Raw genomic sequence first — 24394 nt, 5'->3', positions numbered from 1 at the left:
ATTTATTATTGTCACGTGTACCTAGGTAGAGTGAAAAGTTTTGCTTTGCTTGCAGTACAGGCAGACCATACTATACCATTCCATACAAAGTGCATAGGGTAATCAAACATACCAAACTTCCTTTATTGATGCTAATATGGATATAAGTGGCTACCATGCACAGATCATCCACACTTATGTTCACCTTTTCAGTGAAAGGATGGAATTGGTGATGATTCCACACAACTATACAACAACATTTCATTATGTTTTTCTCATTTTAAAGAGAGTGCATTATGTTCAAGGCTTATAGGTCAATATGGAGTTCATATCTCCACTCTCACTTGTCGTTTAGTGGCCTATTGTAAGAAATTATTTCCTCTCTCATGTCAAACACTGACCAACAGGATGCTCAAATATTTCAGAGCAATTTGGCAGTCTACCTAAAACAGTGAACATGAGTATAATGGGTAAAAAGGAGGTGGCCTTAGGTTTGCTTCAAAGCTGCTGACTATCATGAGAGACTTCACTGCAAAACACTTTAATATCATTTGCTGTATGGAGCCTTTACAGCTGTCTTATCTCAGAACCACACAGTGTTACTGCTCTGTCTCTGTTGTTTTCTCCCTAATGGCGGAGGACCTGTAATATGCAGATACTTGAAGATAGGATCACATGGCAATACTACACATTCATATGGAGAAGAAAACATGTAATTCAACAGTGGAAAAGTTCAAACAAGTGCAGAAATAACCAGATCTACATGTACTGTGTACTGACTGACTAGGGGCTAATTGGCATCTAACAATAGAAAGTTACACAATGAAGGGAAGCCTAAGCACAGATCATTCCTCCTGGAACTGTTGTTCTGTTAAGTTCTGCCTGGTCTCTTGCACTAAATAGTGCTTACCTCAATTGTGCTCCCCTGGAAATCTCCCAGTTAAATATTTTGGGTATTAGCTTCAGAGGATTGTGCTCAATCTCCTATTTTCTCCTCCTCTAGGACGTTCCATCCCCTTTTTGAGTTCCAGTTTTTAGATTACTTTAGATTAGATTACTTTACAGTGTGGAAACAGGCCCTTCGGCCCAACAAGTCCACACCGACCTGCCGAAGCGTAACCCACCCCTACCCCTACATTTACCCCTTACCTAACACTACGGACAATTTAGCATGGCCAATTCACCTGACCTGCACATCTTTGGACTGTGGGAGGAAACCGGAGCACCCGGAGGAAACCCACGCAGACACAGGGAGAACGTGCAAACTCCACACAGTCAGTCGCCTGAGGCGGGAATTGAACCCGGGTCTCTGGCGCTGCGAGGCAGCAGTGCTAACCACTGGGCCACCGTGCCGCCCAGTTATGATGGCTGAATATGTCACAATGATGCAGCATACCTTTTTTTGCCTATATTTCAAGCTTCCACCAAGTATAGGCATCCAAACCTCATTTTGAGGAGGCCGAATGATCTGTTCCACTCTGGTCCTGAGAGAAGCATGGGTAGTATTATATCCCTATTCTGTGTCCATCAATGGTTTTACAAAGGTGTCATGAGCTATGTTTGTAGGAGTTAACCTTTTCCTTTCAGCAGCCATCCCTTGATGCCCAGTAGACCTTGGAGCATGAGAAAGTGTGAATTCTCTGGTATATACGAGTCATGATAATCCCAAGGGTATCTAATGCACACCTCCAAAATTTGGTATTGATGGCCACATAATTTTAAAATTGATGGAATGAGAGCCTTTTCTGTTTGTGAACTTCAGAATGCTGATAGAACAGTTACTAAGCTAGTTGAGTGCAGTCTATAAGGGTCTTGCAGTTTGGGAAAGCCAGCAATAGTGGAAAATCCCACTGCATGAGCTGTTTGACTCCTCATGTTTTGGGGAAAGGAGAAGCAAAACTGTTCTCTGGAGAAATTGTCATCTGTTACATCGAGGATGCACTTTTAAGTTAAGGATTGAGAAATACCATACAGATCCCAGCCACTCCTTTACAGTGTGTGCACTACGTCAGATGCAAGAACCATTAATATGTGGGGAATGTCAGAAATATAACTGCATATCAATAATGCTACTCCTCAGCCTTTGAATTGACATGTGTGCTATGAAAGATTTGCAAAGAGACAAATGTTACGAGTCCACAATGAGCTTTGAAAGCCAGGTGCAAAAACTGAGCTATTCACTATTCCTTCTAGCAGTGAAAGATCATCATTCAATGTTGAAGATAATTTTAGATTCTGACCATGTACTAATTGTTATGGGCTATACCACTCAGTTGTCTGAGCATAGGAATTGCAAGGTCATGTTAGGCCATCTTTGGAATATGACATGTAATTCTGGTCTCCTTACTATAGGTAGGATGTTGTGAAACTTGAAAAAGTGTTCAGAAAAGATCTACAAGGATATGGCCAGGGGTAGAGGGGTTGAGCTATAGAGAGAGGCTGAATAAACTGGATTTACTTTTCTTGAGCGTCAGAGGCTGAGGGGTGACTTTATAGAGGCTTATGTAATCATGAGGGGCATGGATAAAGTAAATAGACAAGGTCTTTTCGCTGAGGTGGAGGCTAGAGGGCATAGGTTTAAGGTGAGAGCTGAAAGATTTAGAAGTGACCTAAGGGGAACTTTTTTCACACAGAGAGGTGTGTATATGGAATGAACTGCCAGAGGAAGTGATGGAGGCTGGTGCAATTACATTTAAAAGGCATCTGGATAGGAATATGAATAAGAAGGGATTAGAGGGATTATGGGCCAAATGCTGGCAAATGGGACTAGACTTATTTAGGACATCTGGTCAGCATGGATGAGTTGGACTAAATGATCTGTTTCTGTGTTGTACATCTCTATGATGTTATGACTCTAAGTGTTTGCATGCACTGTTCATGCCCACTTGCAACTTACAGTTGCCTGATATACGAGTATCTTGTGCAAGCTATCAATATTGCCTGGCTTCTTTTGCACAAATCACTGCTGAATGGACTTTCTGCAGCAGTAAACATTTCTATAATATTTAGAATCTCATTAATAAATTCATCTCCATTATATTATTAAGAATTTTGCTGATGACTGAAGGTCTGTGCCTTCCCATTTTTCCATAGATTTGTCCACGGTAGGCTGTCCAGTCTATTGCTTATCAACCTGGATATGCTAAAATTGGTTACCATATCTATAAAATCTAGTAGGCATTCCAAGCTTTGTCCCATATCTTCACACCCATGGCTATACCTTCATCAAATTCCTGGGCTGAAATACACCTGTGATCAGGTGTGGTCAACATTTAACACATTCTTCACATTTTATTTTATTCGTTTGTATATTGTGAATGTCAGTGGCAGAGCTACCATTTCTTTCCCTCCTTAGTTGCCCTTGAGGTGGTGAGCTGTCTTCTTAAAATGTAGCAGTCTATTTGTTGTAGGTAGATCCACAATATTATTGAGGGGGGAATTCTAGGACTTTGACCCAGCAATACTGCAAGCGATTTATTTTCAAGTGAGGAACAGAGAACTTGCAGGTGGTGTTTCCATGTATCAGCTGCCCTCATTCTTGTAGATGATAATAGTTGTAGGTTTAGAAGGTGCTGTGCGTGGAGTTTTGGAGAATTTTTGCAGTGCATCTTGTTCACTGCTGCCACTGAATATCAATGGCTGAGAGCGTGAATGTTTATGGATGCGATGCTAGTCAATAGTGCCACTTTGTCCTGGATATTGTCAAGCTTCTTGAGTGCAGTTGGAGCTGCACTCATCCAGGAAAATGTCGAGTATTCCATCACACTCCTGACTGGTGTCTTGTAAATAGTAGACAGGCTTTGGGGAATCGGGAGGGGAGTTACGCACTGCAAGTTTTCTTGCCTCTGACCTGCTCATGTAGCTGCATTACTTATATTGCAAGTCCAGATCAGATTTCAAATCAATGGTGACCCCCAGGATGTTGAAATATTGGATTCAGTGATGTAAAGGTCACTGAATGTCAACGTGCGATTAGTTAGAGTCTCTCTTGTTGAACAGGTCATTGTCTGGTGTTATGAAGATGTGGGTGTACTTTAAGAGAGTTAAAAGCAGCAGAGTTAATAGCACCAAGTGTTCTCACCAACAATGTATGTAACACTTAGTCGAACAACTTGACTAGTCATTGCCCGGAGACAAAAACAAATTTGAATTCGGCCAATCAGTTTAAATTATATTCTGAAAAAATATCAAACCCCAATCAAGTTTGAATTGAGTATATTGACAATCCTAAAAACGAATGACACAATCAGACACTCTGGGGTAGAAGATAGGGGGGAAACTGAGCAGTTGAGAGGAGAACTGCCAACTCCTAGCATGTAACAGACTGCTTGAAAAAATCTCTCTCTTACAAGTACCTTTTTGATCAGTAACCACACAGAAATTCATAACAAGGAGAAAAGAAGACACAAGAAGATCCGAAGACGAGAACCTAAAGCTGCTTGGTTTTAAGTTAAAAAGTGTTGTTTTGTAAATCTTAATTGGAAGTTTTATCAGACTAGTATTATAGAAGGAAAGGTAAAAGATAGGTTAGAGAAAGAAATTGTAAATAGTGTTAGTTAATTATTCTATTATACTTTAAGAAGTAAAGTTGTTAATTTTTACCTTACACAGTTCTTAGCCACTCAAATATTTTACAGATTACTGGATTGGATAAATCTTTTCTGTGTTGGTTTTAAGTTAAGCAGGAGAGTCGCAACTTCTCAAGTTCAATTTCTCTGACTTTCTCTCTCCCTTTCTTCTCTCTCTCTCTCTCTCTCTCTTTGCTCAGCCAAGAACCTTCTCTCTCTCTCTTCCCTGTCTTTCTTCTCTCTCTCTTTGTTTATCTTCTAACTCCATTATCTGCAATTGTAATTTAAGTTTTTCTACCTCAATTGCACTTGTTTGTTTCTCTGAGACACCTAAGTGTTTGAGTAATTCCCTTACAATTTCAGCTTTACTTTTGTCCTTGGTTAAACTTCGATTTGGGTTATTTGCCAATTCTAAAAGTATGGCCTTTTTATTTCCTTCTAAACTTTCTTGGCAAATCTGAGAATCATCTTCAAGTCCCAGAACCTCTTTAGCAATTTTAAGAGCCATTTCTCTCACTTTTAATTAAATCAACCACAAGTCACCGAAATTAAATAAATTGTGTCACCTGCATTTTATTTAAAGATCTAGGACACTAACCTGCAAGTGTTTAAATCTGCTGGGATTTTTTGTACCCCTCAATCTATTAAAACCTGTCTAAACTAGTTCAAGTCACGGACCCGAGCCCCCAAGCTGTTACAACATGGGTTAAACTCTCCTGCTTAATTTGGCCAAGTGTGGCATGAAGGACAACACACATTCCAGGATAGGCGAAACAAAGTCACACGAGAATTCTTAGAAGCATGGCATTCTAACTAGAACTCCATCAATAAACACATTGACTTAGATCCCATCTACCTTCCCTTGCAAAGAGGAACCGGAAATAACATCACCTAGTTTAGGAAACCAAGACAGGCAGGACACACCACCAGTGTTTCATCAGAGACTCTTACTTATGATGTTACCTAGTCATGGTGACAAAATGTCTGAAAACAAACCTTCCAGCTCAGCGAGCTAACTTATATACTTCGAGGAGAAAGTGAGGTCTGCAGATGCTGGAGATCAAAGTTGAAACTTTATTGCTGGAACAGCACAGCAGGTCAGGCAGCATCCAGGGAACAGGAGATTCGACGTTTCGGGCACAGGCCCTTCTTCAGGAATGAGCAGAGAGTGTTCAGCAGGAGAAGATAAAAGGTAGGGAGGAGGGACTTGGAGGAGGGGAGTTGGAAATGTGATAGGTGGAAAGAGGTCAAGGTGAGGGTGATAGGTCGGAGTAGGATGGAGGCGGAGAGGTCTTGACCTCTCCGCCTCCATCCTACTCCGACCTATCACCCTCACCTTGACCTCTTTCCACCTATCACATTTCCAACTCCCCTCCTCCAAGTCCCTCCTCCCTACCTTTTATCTTCTCCTGCTGAACACTCTCTGCTCATTCCTGAAGAAGGGCCTGTGCCCGAAACGTCGAATCTCCTGTTCCCTGGATGCTGCCTGACCTGCTGTGCTGTTCCAGCAATAAAGTTTTAACTTATATACTTATCAACAACCTGAGCTATAAGTCTTCTCAAAAGTCACGAAGAGACCAATATGTATCTTCAGTATCTGAGGAGATAGGAATAGTACTGAACCTTGTGCAATCATTGGCAAACAGTCACACTTACGACCTTATGATGGAGGAAAGGTCATTGATGATACAGCTGAAGATGGTTGGGCCAAGACATTACCTTCAGGAACTCTTGCACAGATATCCTTGAAGTGAGATGATTGACTTGCAACAACAACAACAATCATCATCTTTTGTGCCACGTATAACTCCAATCAGCCGAGAACTTGCTCCCTGATTCCCATTACCTCCAGTTTTACGTGGGCTCCTTCATGTCACACTTGGCCAAATTTGGCTTTGATGTCAAAAGGCTGACACTTTCACCTCACATTGTAACTAAATCTGTTCTACAAGGAATTTGTATTCTTTATCCGTAGCTTTTACATTCTTTCACAGTAGATTTAATTGTTGTGAGGGGATTTACTCAGCAATAATGGTATGTTACTCTGGATGACATCATGATCATTAAATGATGCAGTCCTGCAATTTCACAGGAGAGAATATAGGGCATAGAAATCAGAAGCAGATCAGTTGAGCCTGCTCCACTATTCAGTATGATCATTGCTGATTCTCTATCTCAACACAATATTTTCACTTTCTCTCCACACTCCTTGATACCTTTAATATCTAAAACTGTTTCAGTCTTTCTTGAATATAGTCAGTGAACTGGTCTCCACAGCCTCCGTGGTCATACATTCCACAGGTTGACCACCTTCTGAGTGAAAAAATGTTTCTTCATCTCAGTTCTAAATGGGCTATCCAATATCCTGAGAATATGACCCCTGGTTCTAGACTCCACAACCAGGGTAAACACGTTTCCTGCATCTAGTCTGTCTGACCCTGATAGAATTTTATGCATTTCAGTGAGACCTTTTCATTCTTATGAAGTTTAGTGAGTACAGACCCAATTGAACCAATCTATCCTCACATGAGTTCTGCCAACACCATAAACCTTCGCTGCACTTTTTCCATGGCAAGTATGTCCTGTAGAAAGGGAGACCAAAACTGTATGCAATACACGATAAAACAGTATAGCACAGTACAGGCCCTTCAGCTCTTGCCGGCCTTTACTCCTTCTCTAAGAGCAGAGTAACCTACATACCCTTCATTGTACTATCTTCCACATGCCTGTCCAAGAGCCACTTAAATGTCCCTAACGTCTCTGACTGTACTACCACTGTTGGCAGTGCACTCCACACCACCCACCACTCTCTTTGTAAAGAACCTATCTCTGACATCTCCCTTAAACCTTTCTCCAATTTACCTTAAAATGATGATAGACGTTTCCATCATAAGAAAAAGTCTTTGGCTATCTAGTCTATCTATGCCTCTCATCAGTTATACATCTCTATCAAATCAGCTCTCATCCTTCTTTACTCCAATGAGAAAATCATCTTGTACACTTCTATCAAGTCACCTCTCATTTTTCTTCGCTCCAATGAGAAAAGCCCTAGCTCCCTCAACCTTTCTTCATAAGACATACACTCCAGTCCAGGCAACATCCTGATAAATCTCCTCAACACCTTCGCTAAAGCTTCCACATCCTTTGTATAATGAGGCAACCAGAACTGAACACAATATTCCAAATGTGATCTAACCAAGACTCTGTACAGCTGCAGCATAACCTCGCATGGCTCTTAGACTCAATCCTCCTGCTAATGAAAGCCAACACACCATACGCATTCTTTACATTTCTATCAACTTGGGTAACAACTTTGAGGGATCTATGGCGATGGACCTCAACATCCCTCTGTTCTTCCACACTGCCAGGAATCCTGCCTTTAACCTTATATCTGCATTCAAATTCGACCTTCCATAGTGAATGACTTGACGCTTTTCCGGTTTGAATTCCATCTACCACTTACCAGTCCAGTTCTGCATCTGTCAATGTCTTGTTGCAACCGACAACAACCCAGTCCAGTTTAGTAACCCCAGGATGTTGACAACAGTGGATTCAGCGATTGTAATGCTATTGAATGTCAAGGGAAGATGGTTAGATTCCTTCTTGTTGGAGATGTCCATTTCCTGGCACTTGTGTGGCATGAATGTTTCTTGCTAATTGTCAGTCCAGGTCCGGATATTGTCCAGGTCCTACTGCATTTTGATATAGAATACTTCAGTATCTGAGAAGCCATAGATGTTGTGCAGTGACCAGTAAGCATCCCCATTTCTGACTTTGAAGGAAAGGTGGTAAACAAAGCAGCAAAACATGTTTGGGGTAGGACACTACTCTGAGCAACTCCTGCAAAGATTTCCTGGAGCTGAGATGACTGACCTCCAACAAGCTACACTACTTTCATTTATGCTAAGTGGAATTCCAACCATTGGAGAACTGTCTGCACATTTTAAATGATTCCCAAGTCACTTGTGCTTGGCCAAAATCCAGGCCTAGTAGTCGAGTTAGTTCACTATCTTATTAAATCATACAAGTTATGAAGGATTCCCACTTCCTAGGTACCTGTCTCAGATAAAGTATTGAGATTTACACATGAAACTCTGGATAACTTACTACTGATGTCAGTCTTGATGTCAGCCAACTTGAAAAGAGGTGCAACTTGTTCATAGTAGACTTGTTTAGCTTCCATTCTGTGACTGTATGGGTTAATAACAACTTTCAGGTACTTTGGTCTGTTTGGAAAATGTTCTGTAAAATAAGCAAAATAAATAATTCATTTGTTATTCAACTACAATCTTTTTAATTAAATTTAACAATGTCACTTTAATAGTAATTAGAACTATATTTTCCTCGTAAGTAGAATTATCTGTGACAAATTCACAACTTACCTGTATATATTTTATTGCAATTTTTGCACTTTTTTAATGCTTATCTGTAAATTAAATCCACATCAGTTTCTGGACTTACAGTCAACTCTATTTGAGGCATTTTAATTACTATTTGGAAGTTTTCGAAGTTCACTGTGCAGTCACTTCTTTCACTGACCCGGAGAAGTTTCAGATACACACTAAACTTGCACAAATAAAGTTATATTGTTCTTTATCATAGAAACCCCAGTGTGGAAAGAGGCCATTTGGCCCATCCACACTGACCCTCTGAAAAGCATTTCATCCAGACCTCTACGCTATCCAGGTAACACTATATTTACAATGGCTAATCCACCTAACCTACATCTCCCTGGACACTATAGACAATTTAGCACGGCCAATCCATCTAACCTGCACATCTTTCAACTTTCATGCCTTTAAAAAAAACCCCATGTGTTAATTTTATAAATCCTGCACTCTTATCTAAAATCAAAACTGGAACCTAACTACAAGATCCACGGATTTTCTGAAGGAAGATTGTTACAGCTTCTTTAAAAAATCAAAAATTATGTAATTTGGAGCTTGGCTCCTTATCTCCAGAAAGATTAGAAGAATGAGGGGAGATCAAAAAGGTATTCAAGATGATAGAAAGAATGGATAAAATAAGCATGGAGCGGATGCTTCCTCTTGTGGGGCATTCTAGTATGAGAGGTCTTTTAAATTTACTAGCCCTTAACCTAAGACTGAGTTGAGGAGAAACTACTTCCCCCAAAGGGTTGTGAATCTCTGGAATCTGCTTCCCCAAAGTGCAATGAATGCTGGGATAGTGAGTAAATTTAAGGAGAAGTTAGACAGATTTTTACTTGGTAGTGGGTTAAAAAGTTACAGGGAGAAGACAGAGGTGAAGAGTTTATCAGCCATGATTGAATGGTGCAGCAGACTCAATGTGCCGAAAGACCTAATTCTGCTTCTTTCTCTTATGAACTTCTGAGAAAATGTCCTCTAGCCTCAGAACATATTGCAATGCTATTTAGATCTGTCTCCAAAGCATTTATAAAACAAGAACGATGAACACCAACCATCCACATGAATTATGAATTGAAGTCCTTGTTTTGATGATATTTCTGGTATTAACGCATACTTAGGGACTGGATTTGCTCATTTTTTGGCGGTTCCTTTGGGTGTGATTCACGGTGGGTGGTTCACCATGGCTAATATCAAACTTTAGCATGCAAATTTTTTACTCTTCAGCTCATTAATTGTGCAAATGGGCTTTTGAGTACCAGTCTCATGGAATTGTATGGCATGAGAAGTGGAAATGCTCACCATTGCAGAATCAAAATTCATGCTACGGTACCATATTTCAAAACCAAATTCCACAACATTTCAGACACTGTCACGTGGAACTGTCCTTAGTACTGTGTTAGGTACGGTTATTGAGATGGAAATGGCACAGAAACACAATTATCTCTTTGATTCTTACACAAGAATCTGGAGGTACAGGTGGATGAGTTGGTATAATGGAGAGCAGTGCTTTTTCCTGCTGACCAGCAAAGGAAGCCACACCATAAGACTTAGCAAACATGGTCCAAGGCAACTGCCTGGGTCAGTGCCATCGTCAGAGTGAAGATCAATTTACAGCAGTGCAGAAAGCTTAATGATCTTCTGCACTCCACAAGGGTAAGTGTCATAACTGTCTCTTTGATATCCAACACTCACAGGGCCACCACTCATTCGCTAACTGCACATTCACTTAATCAAGACTCATTGACTACAGCCCTTTTATTTCATATGTCATGTCTACTCCAGGATCCTCAACCACCTCATCCACTCAAACTAACTCATGCCCTCTGACCTTTCTATTCAGTGGTGACACCATATTTCCTCTCCTGCTAACGCATCACCAATAACTGCTCTTTCATCCACTTCCACCTAAATAGCTCCCTTTGTCTCACTGCTGGAAAAAAATTACCCTTCCCCAGGACTGATGTCTCCACCCCAAATGACATACCTGTAATCCAGCAGGACTGACTGACTGACCAATGCTTCGGACTGAAATTGTATAAGCACCATGATTTGCAAAACCATATTCAACCTTGACCTCTCGAAGGACTCATCCCATTTGACTTTCACATATGACCATTTAGTTGAAGCATATGCATTGGGTTTGCTATGTAAGCAGTTGGCACATGCTGTAAATGTGACAATGATATAACAGTGCCAAACAATAATATATCCGCCCCACTGATTGTTCAGTGCTCAAAACGGCAATGAGTTGCTTGCATGTCATCTGCACAAAAACAAAATGCAAAGAAGCTTGCAATCACCAATTGGAAGGAAATTAAGTAAGCACTAAGAAAGCATGCTAAGGGCCACATGATATATCCTGTTTAGATGCACTTGTACCCTGGCAGTAAATGCAATATAGCTGGGGAATGAAAGTCACGTGTCCCTGAGCTCCAAATTAAAGTACTGAAACCCTAAAGTGGTGTAGGAATTGGCCTAAAAGCTAATGATATGGTGAGGTTAGTGGTTTGGTAATGCCCACTTATCCATGAAGCGTGCAAGGAGGATAGTGAGGGTGGAGTTGTTTTAAGGCCTGGAGAAGCAAGTCGTGAACTATTGCCATTGATTCTTGCCACATTGTTATGGTCAGTCCCTAAACAAGGTTCATCAATTTGTTTGGTTCCAGATGGAATACTCTGAATCGTTAGGCTCCCAAGTAAGGAAGGATACACTTGCTTAACACCATAGTTTTGACCAGTCACTAAAGGTTAATTTAAAAAGGATACTTTTTTTTAAAAAACCTCTCAGAACCAAATGCATTTATGTTTTAAAAAGGAGCCAATTCAACCAGGCTTTCCTGCGTTAACAAAGAGAGTTTATTAGTTACTAAACGTGAAAAGAAGCAGTAATACAAACACAGGCACCAGATTAAAAATAAGTAGTGAATCTAAAGGAAAAAGAAAAAAAAAATCAATCTATAAGACGATCATAACAGGTTAATAGTAGAATGTTGCAATTTTTACATTAGATAGTATAGATAATGTTGACAGTGGTTGCATAGTTAATTTGGAGATTAATGGTTTTACAGGTTGATCCAAATTCTTTCATCCTGATCCTTTTTGACTAATACGCACAGTACAGCAGCTGCAGTCAGTTTTTAACCCCTTTTTGTTACACAAGCCTGAAAGACTAACATTGCTTCCTGCTGAGAGTAGGTAGTCAGCCTCTCATTATCTCTTTCTTTTTAGTTTTATTTTCTTTGCAGTATCACTGACTTTGCACAAGTGCGATTCTACACATCCATTCACGACTCTGTCAGTCACTGAATTTATATGCATAATCATCTTTTGGTTGAAATAGTCTCTGAGCCAGCATCACGACAGTATTTTCCCAGATTTCTTGACATTGCTCATTCTGCTTTAGCTACTGGAAATTTTTACCTTCTGATTCAAATTAGGGACAATTAGTCGTCCTTCTCCTCATCTTCAATTCTGTCTGAAAGCTGACCCCCAACCTGTAATGTAATTATCGCCCACTTGTAGGGTGAGAAGACAGGTCCTGAATCCAGCCAAATCAGTATAAGAATTGAATTACATGTTAGTGGCACAAACTGATGCAGATCAGTCACCCGGCCAATTGAGAAAGCAGCTTCCCCAAGAAATCAGAGTTTCTCGAGCAACATGAACTTTCATTCGCATGTTGTAGACTGGAGTTATGATTAGTGACAGTAGGGACTCAGATTTTCTTTCAACCCCATCTTACCAGGAATCTCTCCCATTCTTACTGCCTGCCATTGGTGTATTTTGGAAGGATTTGGGGGATTAACACTTCAACTATTTGACAGTGTTATGAACTCATCTCTCCTGGCGAGCAAGTCTTGATGTTAGTATTCAAGACTCTGTCAGTTGTTACATGCAGTAGCAAAGTGACACCAGCCCAACCTTACTTCAAAGACTTAATATGCAGTGCAGCAATAATTTGCCCTATTATGCTGTCGTTTTCACTATGGTACAAGCTTGAAAGGATGTCTAATCCTACGTAATCCAAAATGAGCCACCAGATTGGAGAATTCTCACAGACTGCACAGCAAGAAATAAAAAGCACTGATTATCACTCACATTTCAGTCATTTTACAGGAAGTGAAATAAACATAGCATTCCCATAGGACCAAAATAAAAGATGAAATTAAGAAAAAGTGAATTAAGCATGAAATTTTTATTTTATAATTCAATAAAATCTTTCATAATTAAATGATGAAAATGTCATTCAAGGCTTCAAATTTAACTTCTCAGAGCCAAAGTGATTGTTCCGCAATAATTCTGACACAGCATAACAATTTAAATCGCAGTCACACCGCAATCAATAAAGATTAACTTTTAAACTGTTCTTTTATGGGAAGGTTAGTGCATGAAAGGTTGAAATTTATATTAGATCTATTGATGGTCAGCTGACTTCACTGGCAAAGATTACAACAACGTACTCTGTGAAACAACATGGTATCACTGGCTGCAAAGTCCAAATTTTGTCATGCATAGATGCTGAAGAATGCTATTGCTGATGATAATAATAATAATAATAATAGACTGACAATTTTGACCAATGCCCAAGAGAATTTGCCTTAGCCTTCTTTAGGTGTCTTTAACTTACAAATCCTAATCAACTTCCACATATTTCCTTATACTATTATGCAATTGGTGTTTGTCAGGTTTGGATCAGTCTCCCAGAACCCATTCTCCATGTGGAAATGTGCCTCACTTCCATTGTGAATATTACAACTAAAGCACAGATCCACTGGCATGTGGATCCAGAACTAATTATGCATAGAAATCACAATCTAAATCCAATTACTCTGCAACACAACACCATTTGCAAATTGATGTGTTGTGCCATCACACTGCTTTACACTATTAAAAAGTCCAGCCTATCAATACCCTTACTATGAACTCAGTTATTGGTTAATCGGTGCATATCACTTACAATAAAAATGCAATTAGTTTCAAAATTTATTTTTACCCTGTGGAACAATCAGGTGCTGAGCACATATCAGCAAAACATTCAAAGTTCTGAACAATTAGGAGATGTTTGCTGTATAATCCTATCTGTAGTATTAATAAATGCAAGGATTAAAAAAAAACTTTTCCTAGCTTAGTTTTCTTCTAGCTTCGTAAACATAATTATATGTTAAGGTAAGAAAGTACTGTAATGGAATACTTTCTAATTGGCTGAGGTCCTTACTGTTCAACAAATTAAATTTAACTTCAATTACAGAAATTCCGCAAAAGTGTAAAACACTGAACATATACTTCCTCTAATTCCCTAATTGCATCACTGTTATGTGACTGTGACACCTGAATGACCTTTTGGCCAATGAAGCCCTGACCTGCTAATGGGCGTAAAATGATGGTAGAAGAGTTGGAATTACTCATTCCACCATCCCTACAGAATTATAGAAAGCATAAGATAGGAAAATGCTAGGATCATAGTTCAGATTTGAAACTGAAGGCAACAGAAAAGAAGTTTTTCTCCTGGGGAATAGAAGGGGAACGCCTCTCAACAGGGATTCAATGATAACCTTGGCGCACAGTTGGTGATGAGATCTGATACTACAATTTGCTGCATTTCTAGTCTGCCAAACACTGGGGCCACAGCAGGAGCAGGTGCAAAGGAGATTCGCTGCTGTTAGTCCGGCTCAGTAAGGGGATAACTTCAAGAGGATAAAAATGGAACAGAAATAGAATGAAATGAGTTGAACTTTGAATATAATCTAACAATTAAAACATTTCATTTTTACATGCTTGTTCAATATTTTGATAGCTATTCAGCAAAATCTAGATGCTAAAAATATTTGTAAGCTGTTAATGTCTAGTAATGTCTATTGAAATGTGTAGTATTCACATGTAGTATTTCACATTTCATGAGTCTTAGCCTTGGGTTGCTTGGTTATTTAAAAAGACAATTACGATCAGTCTCGTGCTTTTGGGAAATGAAACAATGTTACTACTTTCACCTTTATAACCAATTACACAAACTTAAAAGGGTTATTTAAGATGGACTCACCAAAATGATTACAATTCAGAAGTAACAGATATGAGAACGAGAACATAGCATAACACGTACCATGACTGATATTTGCACCAGGGCCTATTGTTTGAATCTTGACTAGTATTTCAGTTTCAGCTTGAAGTAAAGCAAAGTTATGGAGTTTTGACTTGTTGATAACGAATGAAGAAACTGATGCAAGTCTTCTTACATTGCTATGAATAAACTATTTTTAAACTATTTTTACTTCATCTTATAGACATGCAACTTTCTGGGCATAAATGTAAACACAACATTTACAGATTGGAAATAATTTATCTATTGCAACTGGCATGAGTCAAGGTACACTCCACATGAATGTATGAATGGCAGCAGGACACCAAGGATAAAACAGCACCACAGCTGACTGAAAATCCCAGGAGCTGTTACAGCCAGGAGGGTGAACAAACAATATGCCACAATGTTCCAATCTGCATATGAATTGGGTTTGAAGGACTGGCTTGAATAGCAGAAATACAACACTGGAGGCGTAAGTGATTTAAAATAACAAGTTTTTTTTAGAAAAAGTAAATTGAGAAAATGGAATGGGGAAACTATCCATTTGCATGATATCCAGAACTGATCAGATTATTTTGAGCTCCATCAACACAATCTTTGACTGATTCTATCAACCACTGAAATTCTCCTCAAGCACCTGGCTACCTTGCCGTCAAAGAGCATTTACAAGACTTTCTGCTGCAATTCTTATGTTGATCTTACCAAACAGCCAAATAAGAGAAAAAATTTATTAAAAATCTGAGACATTGTGAAAAGGGATTCTATTCTGGATGAAGTACTTTCTTGAGTCAAGATGGTGAAACTTTGTATAATCTTAGAGCTGAAAGCATCAAGATAATTTGGCACTCTGTCGATCTCCCACTTGAATACTTTCCACAGCATTAGAACATTTGTGGGCAGATTTGATTCACCTGTTGAAAGTTGCATGACCACAGAATAATTACTTACAGCAAAGAGAGATAGGAACAGCAGCAGTTTCTCCAATTACCATTATGAAGGGTACATTTGGAGGACCCTACCTTTCTTTGAATAAGGAAAAAGTGGAATAGGATGCCAAGGCACTACAAAGACCTGGAATTCCAATTCTGTCCAGCAATGTACAACTGAAAACTCTAAGATACCAATATGACTAATTCTTAGTTGCTATTTGAGACTTTGTCATGGTCATGCATACTAAACTGAGAAAGATGAAGGATTTCTATGCATCACACATCTTGTGAATGGATTTTTGTTCCACCTATTTAGTATGTTACTGCGCAATTGACTGGCCAGCTTAAGTTCAGTAAGCATCCACTATAGTTCCTGTAAAAATATACATAACTTTGCTTTTATTCTTACAGTGAAATATAGTGACTAATTTATGTTAGTAAATACAGTAGCCCATTGATATAAAGGAAGATCATAGAAACAATAAAAAATGAATGATAAATTATCCTGCTTTTAATAGTTTTGGTTAAGGGAAGAATCTTGGCCAGAGAAGTGGGAGAACTTTTTGTCCATGGAGTCTTTCAAATGTAGATAATAGATTAGAAAAGTCAGTCGTAGTTCAAGCCCTGAATCCATAACCTTCTGATTCCAAGGTAAAAAGACCGCTCTCAGAATAAAACTAATACAAATTAGATTTTGGATTTCTGAGTTGACAAGCTGTTTTACAATCAGCAAGGACATACAACTATATAAATTACAACATGTCTAAAATGTGACTCTGTAATCAACTTGACTTCAATGTTATATTTACTAATGAGAATACTCAGTTGCAGCAAAAATTTGTTTTTGAAGATTAAATTCATATATGCCATTGAAGAAGTAATGACTAAATACTGGATTAGAGACAAAACTAGTGTGTGTTCATTCTCCCCAATAAAGAAAAAGATCTCAAAAAGTATTCTTCACAATGGTATCCTTTGGTTTCCATTAGAGCGTTTTGTCAATAAGACATATGCAGAGGTTTTGTTCTATGTAATAAGAAACCACAATGGAAAGTTTTGTTTTTACATGGTATACATAGACTGACATTTGCCTTTTGGGAATTATACAAGAGGTATTGCAATCCCCATCTGGAACAGTTTTTGTAGTCTACTTTGATTCAGAACTAATTTTTTAAAAAAAGGTTTATAATATTTGAATATTTAAATTGTGAACGTTAAACACATTTTCCAGCTACAAACTAGATAAAATTTCATTGTCATCCTTATTAATTGACCTCTTTAAATGTAAAAAATACTGCATTAACCCACAGATATGTTGCAGTTATACATGTCTGCACATTTTAAATTAAAATTTTGATGTTAAATGTCAAAATGGATGACAAACATAAAAAGTTGTCCAACATTTGTTTCCAGTCAAGTTAATTGGAGAATCTAAATATTTGATGTAAACTTGTTATATCTTGGTATTTCTGCTGAAGTTCAAATAATTTAACCTTTCCCATTATCTCTAAGTTGGGGGTGGGGGTGCAGGGGGAGAGAAGATAATACTCACAATGCATGACCAACTGTTCCTCTAAGAGTAACAAATGTGCTAATGCACACTAGTTTAAACTTGATCTATCAGAGAACTAGTGAACCATGAAGACTGAAGGTTAATCAGGGTGTTGAGGAAACAAAGTCTGTCAGACCAGCAAAGACGCTACTTTCAGCCTACATCTGTGCCTTTTTTTCACACCCTTTTCTCAGTAGTACTTGGTACCTGTAGACTAAAACTCAGTAGGCAAATATACATTTTTCCCAACTATTTTCAAATTTAATGTAAAAGTTGTCGAATCGGGCAGACTTAAATCAACAAAATCTAAGGATAAATTGAATGTATCATAGTTTGCAAAAGGTGACTGCTGATTTCTGTTAATATAAAGTGACCAAAGTTAACATGTAATATTCAAATAAAAATGTTTCACGATCCGGAATATAGGCACTATGCAGATCTGTGTCTTTGCTAATTGCAATATCTGTTGATAAAAGTACTCACGAAAATCAGAAAATAACACAAGATGTAGCAATCATATTATGATACAATAAAAATTTTAAGAGATGCATGATGAAAAATGTGACCCCATCACACCCTCTACTAGTGTCCAGGATATTATTGAGTTAGATATAAAACCTCTATACAGTGTCTGTTTATAAACTCTACAAGTAATTCAGAAAAAAAATATTGGAGTTAAAAATGTAAGTAAGACATAAAATTATCTGACCAATATTGTATTCTGTCTCCAAGCTTTCTATTAAATATTTAAAAGGAAATACAACATTAATGCAAGAGGTATAAGCCACATCTTCACCATCGACCATAATTTGGAGATCTTTAGGTAGCCAATTTAACTAATATCACGTGCATGACAAGCACAGAGGCAAAATAAAAATATTTTATGCTAAGATAAATGCTAATAAGTAGAATTAATCGCTATTGAGCATCCTGTATTAAGCAACAAAACATTTTGGGAATTAAGAATAATGTTTTGCTTTTATATTTGTATTTCCTCTGAAGCCCCTTTTGCATTAATGAAGTTGTGTATATTTATTAGAATGTTTTGCAACTATGCATTTGATATTTCAAAGTTTTCAGAAAGTATTATTCCAGACAACGAACTTCTTCACCCAAAGGGTTGTGAATCTGTGGAACTTCCTACCCAGTGAAGCAGTTGAGGCTGGCTCATTGAATGTTAAGGCAAAGACAGATAGAATTTTTTTTAAACAGTAAAGAAATTAAGGATTATGGTGAGTGGGCAGGTAAGTGGAGCTGAGTCCACAAAAAGATCAGCCATGATCTTATTGAATGCTGGAGCAGGCTCGACAGGCCAGATGGCCTATTCCTGCTCCTACTTCTTATGTTCTGTTCAATCAAATCAATGTGTGGAAGAGAAGTAAAATATTTATTATCTGATTATACCTTACAAAAGGCATATTCTCCATTTCTAATTCTCAAAATTTCTTTTCAGACTTATCTAGCATCAGTTTTATAGTCAGAGTTATACAACGTGGAAACAGACCCTTTGGGCCAACTCGTCAATGCTGACCAAGTTTCCCAATCTGAACTAGTCCCACTTGCTTGCATTTGGTCTATATCCCTTTAAATCTTTTCTATTCATGTATCTGTCAAACTGTCTTTTGTATTTTGTAATTATACCTGCATCTACCACTTCCTTGGTAATGCATGCCACATACTAATCACAATGTGAAAATGCTGCCCCTCAGGTCCCTTATAAATCTTTCTCCTCTCTCCTTAAAAATATCCTCCTAGTCTTGATTTTTGCCTGGCACTTGTGTGGCATGTTATTTGCCACTTGTCAATAAAACGTAGATAACATCATGACCATATGTATGAACATGGACTGCTTCAGTATCAAGGAGCTGTGAATGGTGTCTGAACATTGTGCAGTCATCACAAACATCCCCACTTCTGATCTTATGATGGAGAAAAGGTAATTGATGAAGCAGTTGAAGATGGTTGAGGCTAGGACATTATCCTGAAAAACACTTGCACACATGTCCTGTAGCAGAGATGAATGACCCCCATCAACCACAACCATTTTCCTTTATGCCAGGTTATGACTAAAACCAGTAAAGAGGTTTCCCCTGGATTCCAACAGACTCCAGTTTTGCTACAGCTCCTTGACGCCACATTCAGTCAAATGTGGCTTCACCTTACCTCTGGAATTCAGCCCTTTGGCTATACAACTGAAGTTGTGTATGAGATCAGGGGCTGAGAGGGGTTCTAGCGGAACCCAACCTGAATATTGGTAAGCAGCTTATTGTTAAACAAGTGCTGCTTCATAGAATTGATGATGACACTTCACTCATGATTTAGGGTAGACTGTTTGGGTGGTAATTGTCCGGATTTGTTATGTACAGACATATCTGGGCAACTTTCCACATTGTCAGGTGGATGCCAAAGCAGTTGTACTGGAACAGCTTGACTGGTGTGCAGGAAACTCTGAAGCACAAGTCTTCAGTATTATTGCAGAAATGTTGACAGGATCAATAGCGTTTACAGTATCCAGTGCTTCCAACAATTTCTTGATGAAGTGCATTGAATTGGCTGAAGACTGTATCTGTGATTGGGACCTCTGGGAAAAAGTTAAGATGGATCATCCACTCAGAACTTCTGGCCGAAGATTATTGCAAATGTTTCAGCCTTAACTTTTGACCTGTAATCTAACAACTGCTCTTCATCCTGTGGAGTTTGACTGTCATCACTAAGGACATGGAACATGAAAGTAATCGATGCACTTGATCAAGAAATTGTTTGAGACACTGAATACTGTAAACATTATCAACCCCATCAACATTCCTGCAATAGTACTGGAAACATATGCTTCAGAGCTTCCTGCACACCAGTCAAGCTGTTCCAGTACAACTACAGAATTGGCATCGCTGACAGGAACCCCAAATGCTTTCACGAACAGGGTATTAGAGAGAAGGGCAATACTTTATCCTGCAGACCAAAGGAGGCCACACCACCAGATCCAGCCAGCCTAGTTTGAAATAGCAGCCCAGGTCAGTGCTGCATCTAATGTGCAGAAGTGCAGGAAACAGGTAGATGATCTTCTGCCCGCAAGATAGTTGAGCACCATAATTTTTGTTCTGCTTCTCATACTCACCAGGGCCACCATCACTAACTCTGGTACTGCACACATTTCATCAAGGCTTATAAACTACAACTCTCACGATTGTCATGCAACATGACCAATCAACAGCACTCACCCATCTTATCCTCCCAATCTACTAACCTTCCCTACACTTTTTGCCGCTTATTCATTCACTGTGGGGATACCTCACCATGAATGGTTCTTCAAGCTACTTCCATCATACACTCAGAGTACAATCACTCATGTGGGGACAATAATAATGGATGACTGTACCAGTAAGTATCATTGAGCTGTGCTGCTTTCCCATTTCCACTAATGCTAACTTCATACTTAATCTGCACAAGCTTTTATCCATCTTGTACATCTAATTTAATCACTGTAGATACTCAGCTCCACCTCCATATCAGAGGTGGTCGTCACGCAACCCTGAGAGGATGTACCAACAAGAGTTTCACCAGTAGCCTCCACCAGCTTGGAGACTTGCACCTTACTGGTACAGGAGTAGAATCAGGTGAGCACATCATTGGCACATCTTCACAGTTGTGAAAGAAACCCCCTAGACGTTTGATACCCTGAACAGCATGGGAGACCATACTCTTACATCAGCCCAGGCAGTAGATGATCACATGGTCTCAGCCATGAACAACTATGTGAAAATGCACAGACAAGGTACGGGAACAGAAAGCAGGTTTTCAGAGGGAGGAGTCATCGAACATTGTCAGTACTGTGCTAGCCCTGAGATACAGGTTGCTCTGTTATAACGCGACAATTGTGTTCCTCTGCAACACTGCTATGGAAAAACCGCACTATAGAAGATCACTAATAGAAAACTGCTATACGTGTTCAGTGGAAAGTTTGCATTGTCCAAACAACGTCCACAATTCGTCAATCGTGTTATAGTCAATTCACACTGCTGAAACACGTGTTAAAGCAGAACGCCCTGTACATGTCTCTAGCTATCTAGCTATATCAGAGAGACACTGGTGACTACCATTCAGACTCAGGTCCAGCATACAGTATCTGCTGGTTATCCAAATGGACCTGCACTAATAACTCTCACCATAGATTCTCATCATTTATGGTAAGGTGAGCAGGGACAAGGAGATTTAACCTGAGTTCAGTTATCCCTTTCCCTCGGAGATAAGGTGATGCCAGTTCGGGTTACCATGAAGAACAGCCACAGAAAAGATCTCTGGTTTCCTCTCCAGATACTCTAGCAGTACCCAAACCCTTCACCGCCCCCAGACTAAAATGTCAAAGTGTGTAGAAGTTCCAGTCGAGAATGATTAGCCTACATCCTGGCAGGACACTAAGTATGGGCCTTCAAGATCCAAATCTTTCAGGAGAAAACCACCTAAGTCTTCTAAGCCAATACAGCCATTCAGTGCGCAGGCCCTTCCATCCCACCTTTGGAAGTTGGGACCGCACTTAGATGTAGTGTGATAGAGAGGAAGAAAAACTTAGTGAGAGCACATAGGTGACACTTTTGCAAATACATATGCACTTCTGCTCTTAAAATGTCTATTCTAATGTCTTGATAACTGTCTGAGCTGATTAAGTCAAGCACATCTAAGAAGAACAATCTCATTCCAAGAATGAATGAAGTCATAATGGTCAATACTGCTCATCTCTTATAAGTTGCTGACCTTGACAGTCGATATGTGCCCGAAACGTCGAATCTCCTGTTCCCTGGATGCTGCCTGACCTGCTGTGCTGTTCCAGCAATAAAGTTTCAACAAAGTCGATAACTTCAGACATTAAGAATCCTTGACTCATAATATTGATGACAGCAGCCAAGGTATTACACAATGTGCAGGGATTGTGTTAAAGCCTAGTCTGTGTACATCTTCCACTTGCACCTACCTTGTAATCATTTCATATCTAATTTTTATCCACAGTTCAGATGATTTAAAATATTTACTTTGCTTTCTTCCCACAGATGTTGCCAGATCTGCAGAGTTTCATCAATAGTTTGTTTTTGCTTCAGATCTCAGCATCAGCAGTTCTATGTTTTACTATCCATCTATTTTCAAAGGAACACACTGTCATTCAAGGATGGGAGATGTACAGTAGGCAGTACACAATTCCACCATCTCAGGTGAAGCCTTGGTCTGCTGCAAGAAGTTACACAATGCACTGCTTCTCATACCTTTAACACTGTCCTGGGGTATATTCATGCATTTCAGGTCAACATTGCAGTCCACACACAGTCTGAACAATGAGGCTAATCAATGATGGAGAAGTAGGAAGTCTTGTGGCACAGAAAGAAGAAATTAAATTCATCTTATTTGCACCAGCTAAATAAACTAGCCAGCAATTCTAATCCAACTTGCATAACAGAATTTCAGGTGCAAATCCATGTTCTTTTTATATTGAGAGTTTCTGCCACAGACTCCAAAGGGATAGCAAATTCCAGACACCTCCCATCCTCCAACTTTCCCTCAAGTCTTCTCTAACCCTATCAATTAACTTAAATCTGTGCCTCCACTAGAGGAAACATATCTTCTCTTTCCACTATATCCAAGCCCCTCATTCTTTTGTGATCCAATTGTCACCCCTCAGCCTTGTCTGCTCCAAAGAAATCAATCCCAGCCTGTTCAATCTTTCCTCTGCATACACTCCAGAGTAAACATCCTCTGCATACACTCCAGAGTAATTACGTTCCTTCTGTCATCTGGTGACCACAACCATACACAAAAGCCTGGCAATGGCTTAATGGCCGAATCAGTACTTTATATAGTTGCAGAATTACATCCTTGCTTTTATATTCAATGTCTTTCCCAATGAAGGAAAGTAACCCAGATGCTTTACCACCTTATCTGCCTGTCCCATTGTCTTCAGGGACCTGTAGACATGCACTCCAAGGTATTCCATTTTCTCTACATCTCTCAATACCCTCATGCTTGTTGTTTATTTCTTTGCTTTGGATGCCATTCCCAAATATATAAACTTGCACTAATAAAGACTGAATTACATTTGTTACTTTTCTACCAGTCTACCAAACCATTCCTATAATTCTGCAGTCAACAGCTACCACTTTGCTATCAATTAAATGTCACTTTGCATTGTCACAAAATTTCCCAATTATGCCTCCTAAATTTAAGTCAAAATTATTAATATATACCACAAACAGCAAGGAACACAATATTCCACATGTATGGTCTCACCAGGGACTTGTTAGACCCACATAAGACCACTGGAATCCATTTTGTCTTTACAGAAGGACTAATCGACCATTACCTTTTGTTGCCAGATAAGACAAGGATAAATATTAAATATAGTGAAAGATAACATCAATGAAACCATCAGCTAATCTGGAAGTAACAAAGTGAATCCATTTCAGGTCACCAGGTCACAAGGTGCACTTGTGTGTCCGATAACCCCTTATTACCGGTGTCAGATTAACAATGAAAATGGTAAAAAAAAAACATGAATGAGTAAAAGAAAATTAGTTCTAACAGCTTCAAATGAGAAAGAATGATTTCCTACCTTGCCTATTTCATTCTTTAATTTTTATTATCAAAGACACCAAAACAATTCATTATCAAATGGAAGCACGACATACTTGCCAAAAAAATGCAGAGATTTGCCACTAACCTGCCAAAGAAAATGGTTAGCATGTTAGAAGATCATTTCTTTTGGCTAGGAAGAAATCATGACAGATTTTTCCTTGAAAAGTTTTCATTAGCATTATACCCATGTAATCCCTCCTACCCCGGTGCATCTAGTATCATTTCCTCAATTATTTTGGTGAAATCAGATACCTAGAAAACATTTGCAACATGTGCTATTACAATCAC

At 39.0% G+C, this 24394-nt stretch overlaps 1 protein-coding gene across 9 annotated transcripts in view; it reads right to left on the bottom strand.

Moving 5' to 3' along the window:
* The window catches only part of cerkl (CERK like autophagy regulator), a 163924-nt gene that overhangs the window by 60460 nt on the left and 79070 nt on the right, over nt 1-24394 (bottom strand). For all 9 annotated transcript variants that reach the window (XM_043693485.2, XM_043693481.2, XM_043693488.2 and 6 more), the window contains one exon: nt 8655-8789. In XM_043693485.2, coding sequence (XP_043549420.2) covers nt 8655-8789 — 135 coding nt within the window. The remainder of the gene's footprint in view (nt 1-8654; nt 8790-24394) is intronic.

Source organism: Chiloscyllium plagiosum, unplaced genomic scaffold (assembly GCF_037043375.1).
Source record: "Chiloscyllium plagiosum isolate Xiang-an unplaced genomic scaffold, Cpla_swu_hap1 HiC_scaffold_7, whole genome shotgun sequence".
In the NCBI taxonomy this organism is placed as follows: domain Eukaryota; kingdom Metazoa; phylum Chordata; class Chondrichthyes; order Orectolobiformes; family Hemiscylliidae; genus Chiloscyllium; species Chiloscyllium plagiosum.
Note: the sequence above shows the minus strand (reverse complement) of the source record. Positions and strands in the feature narration are given on the sequence as shown.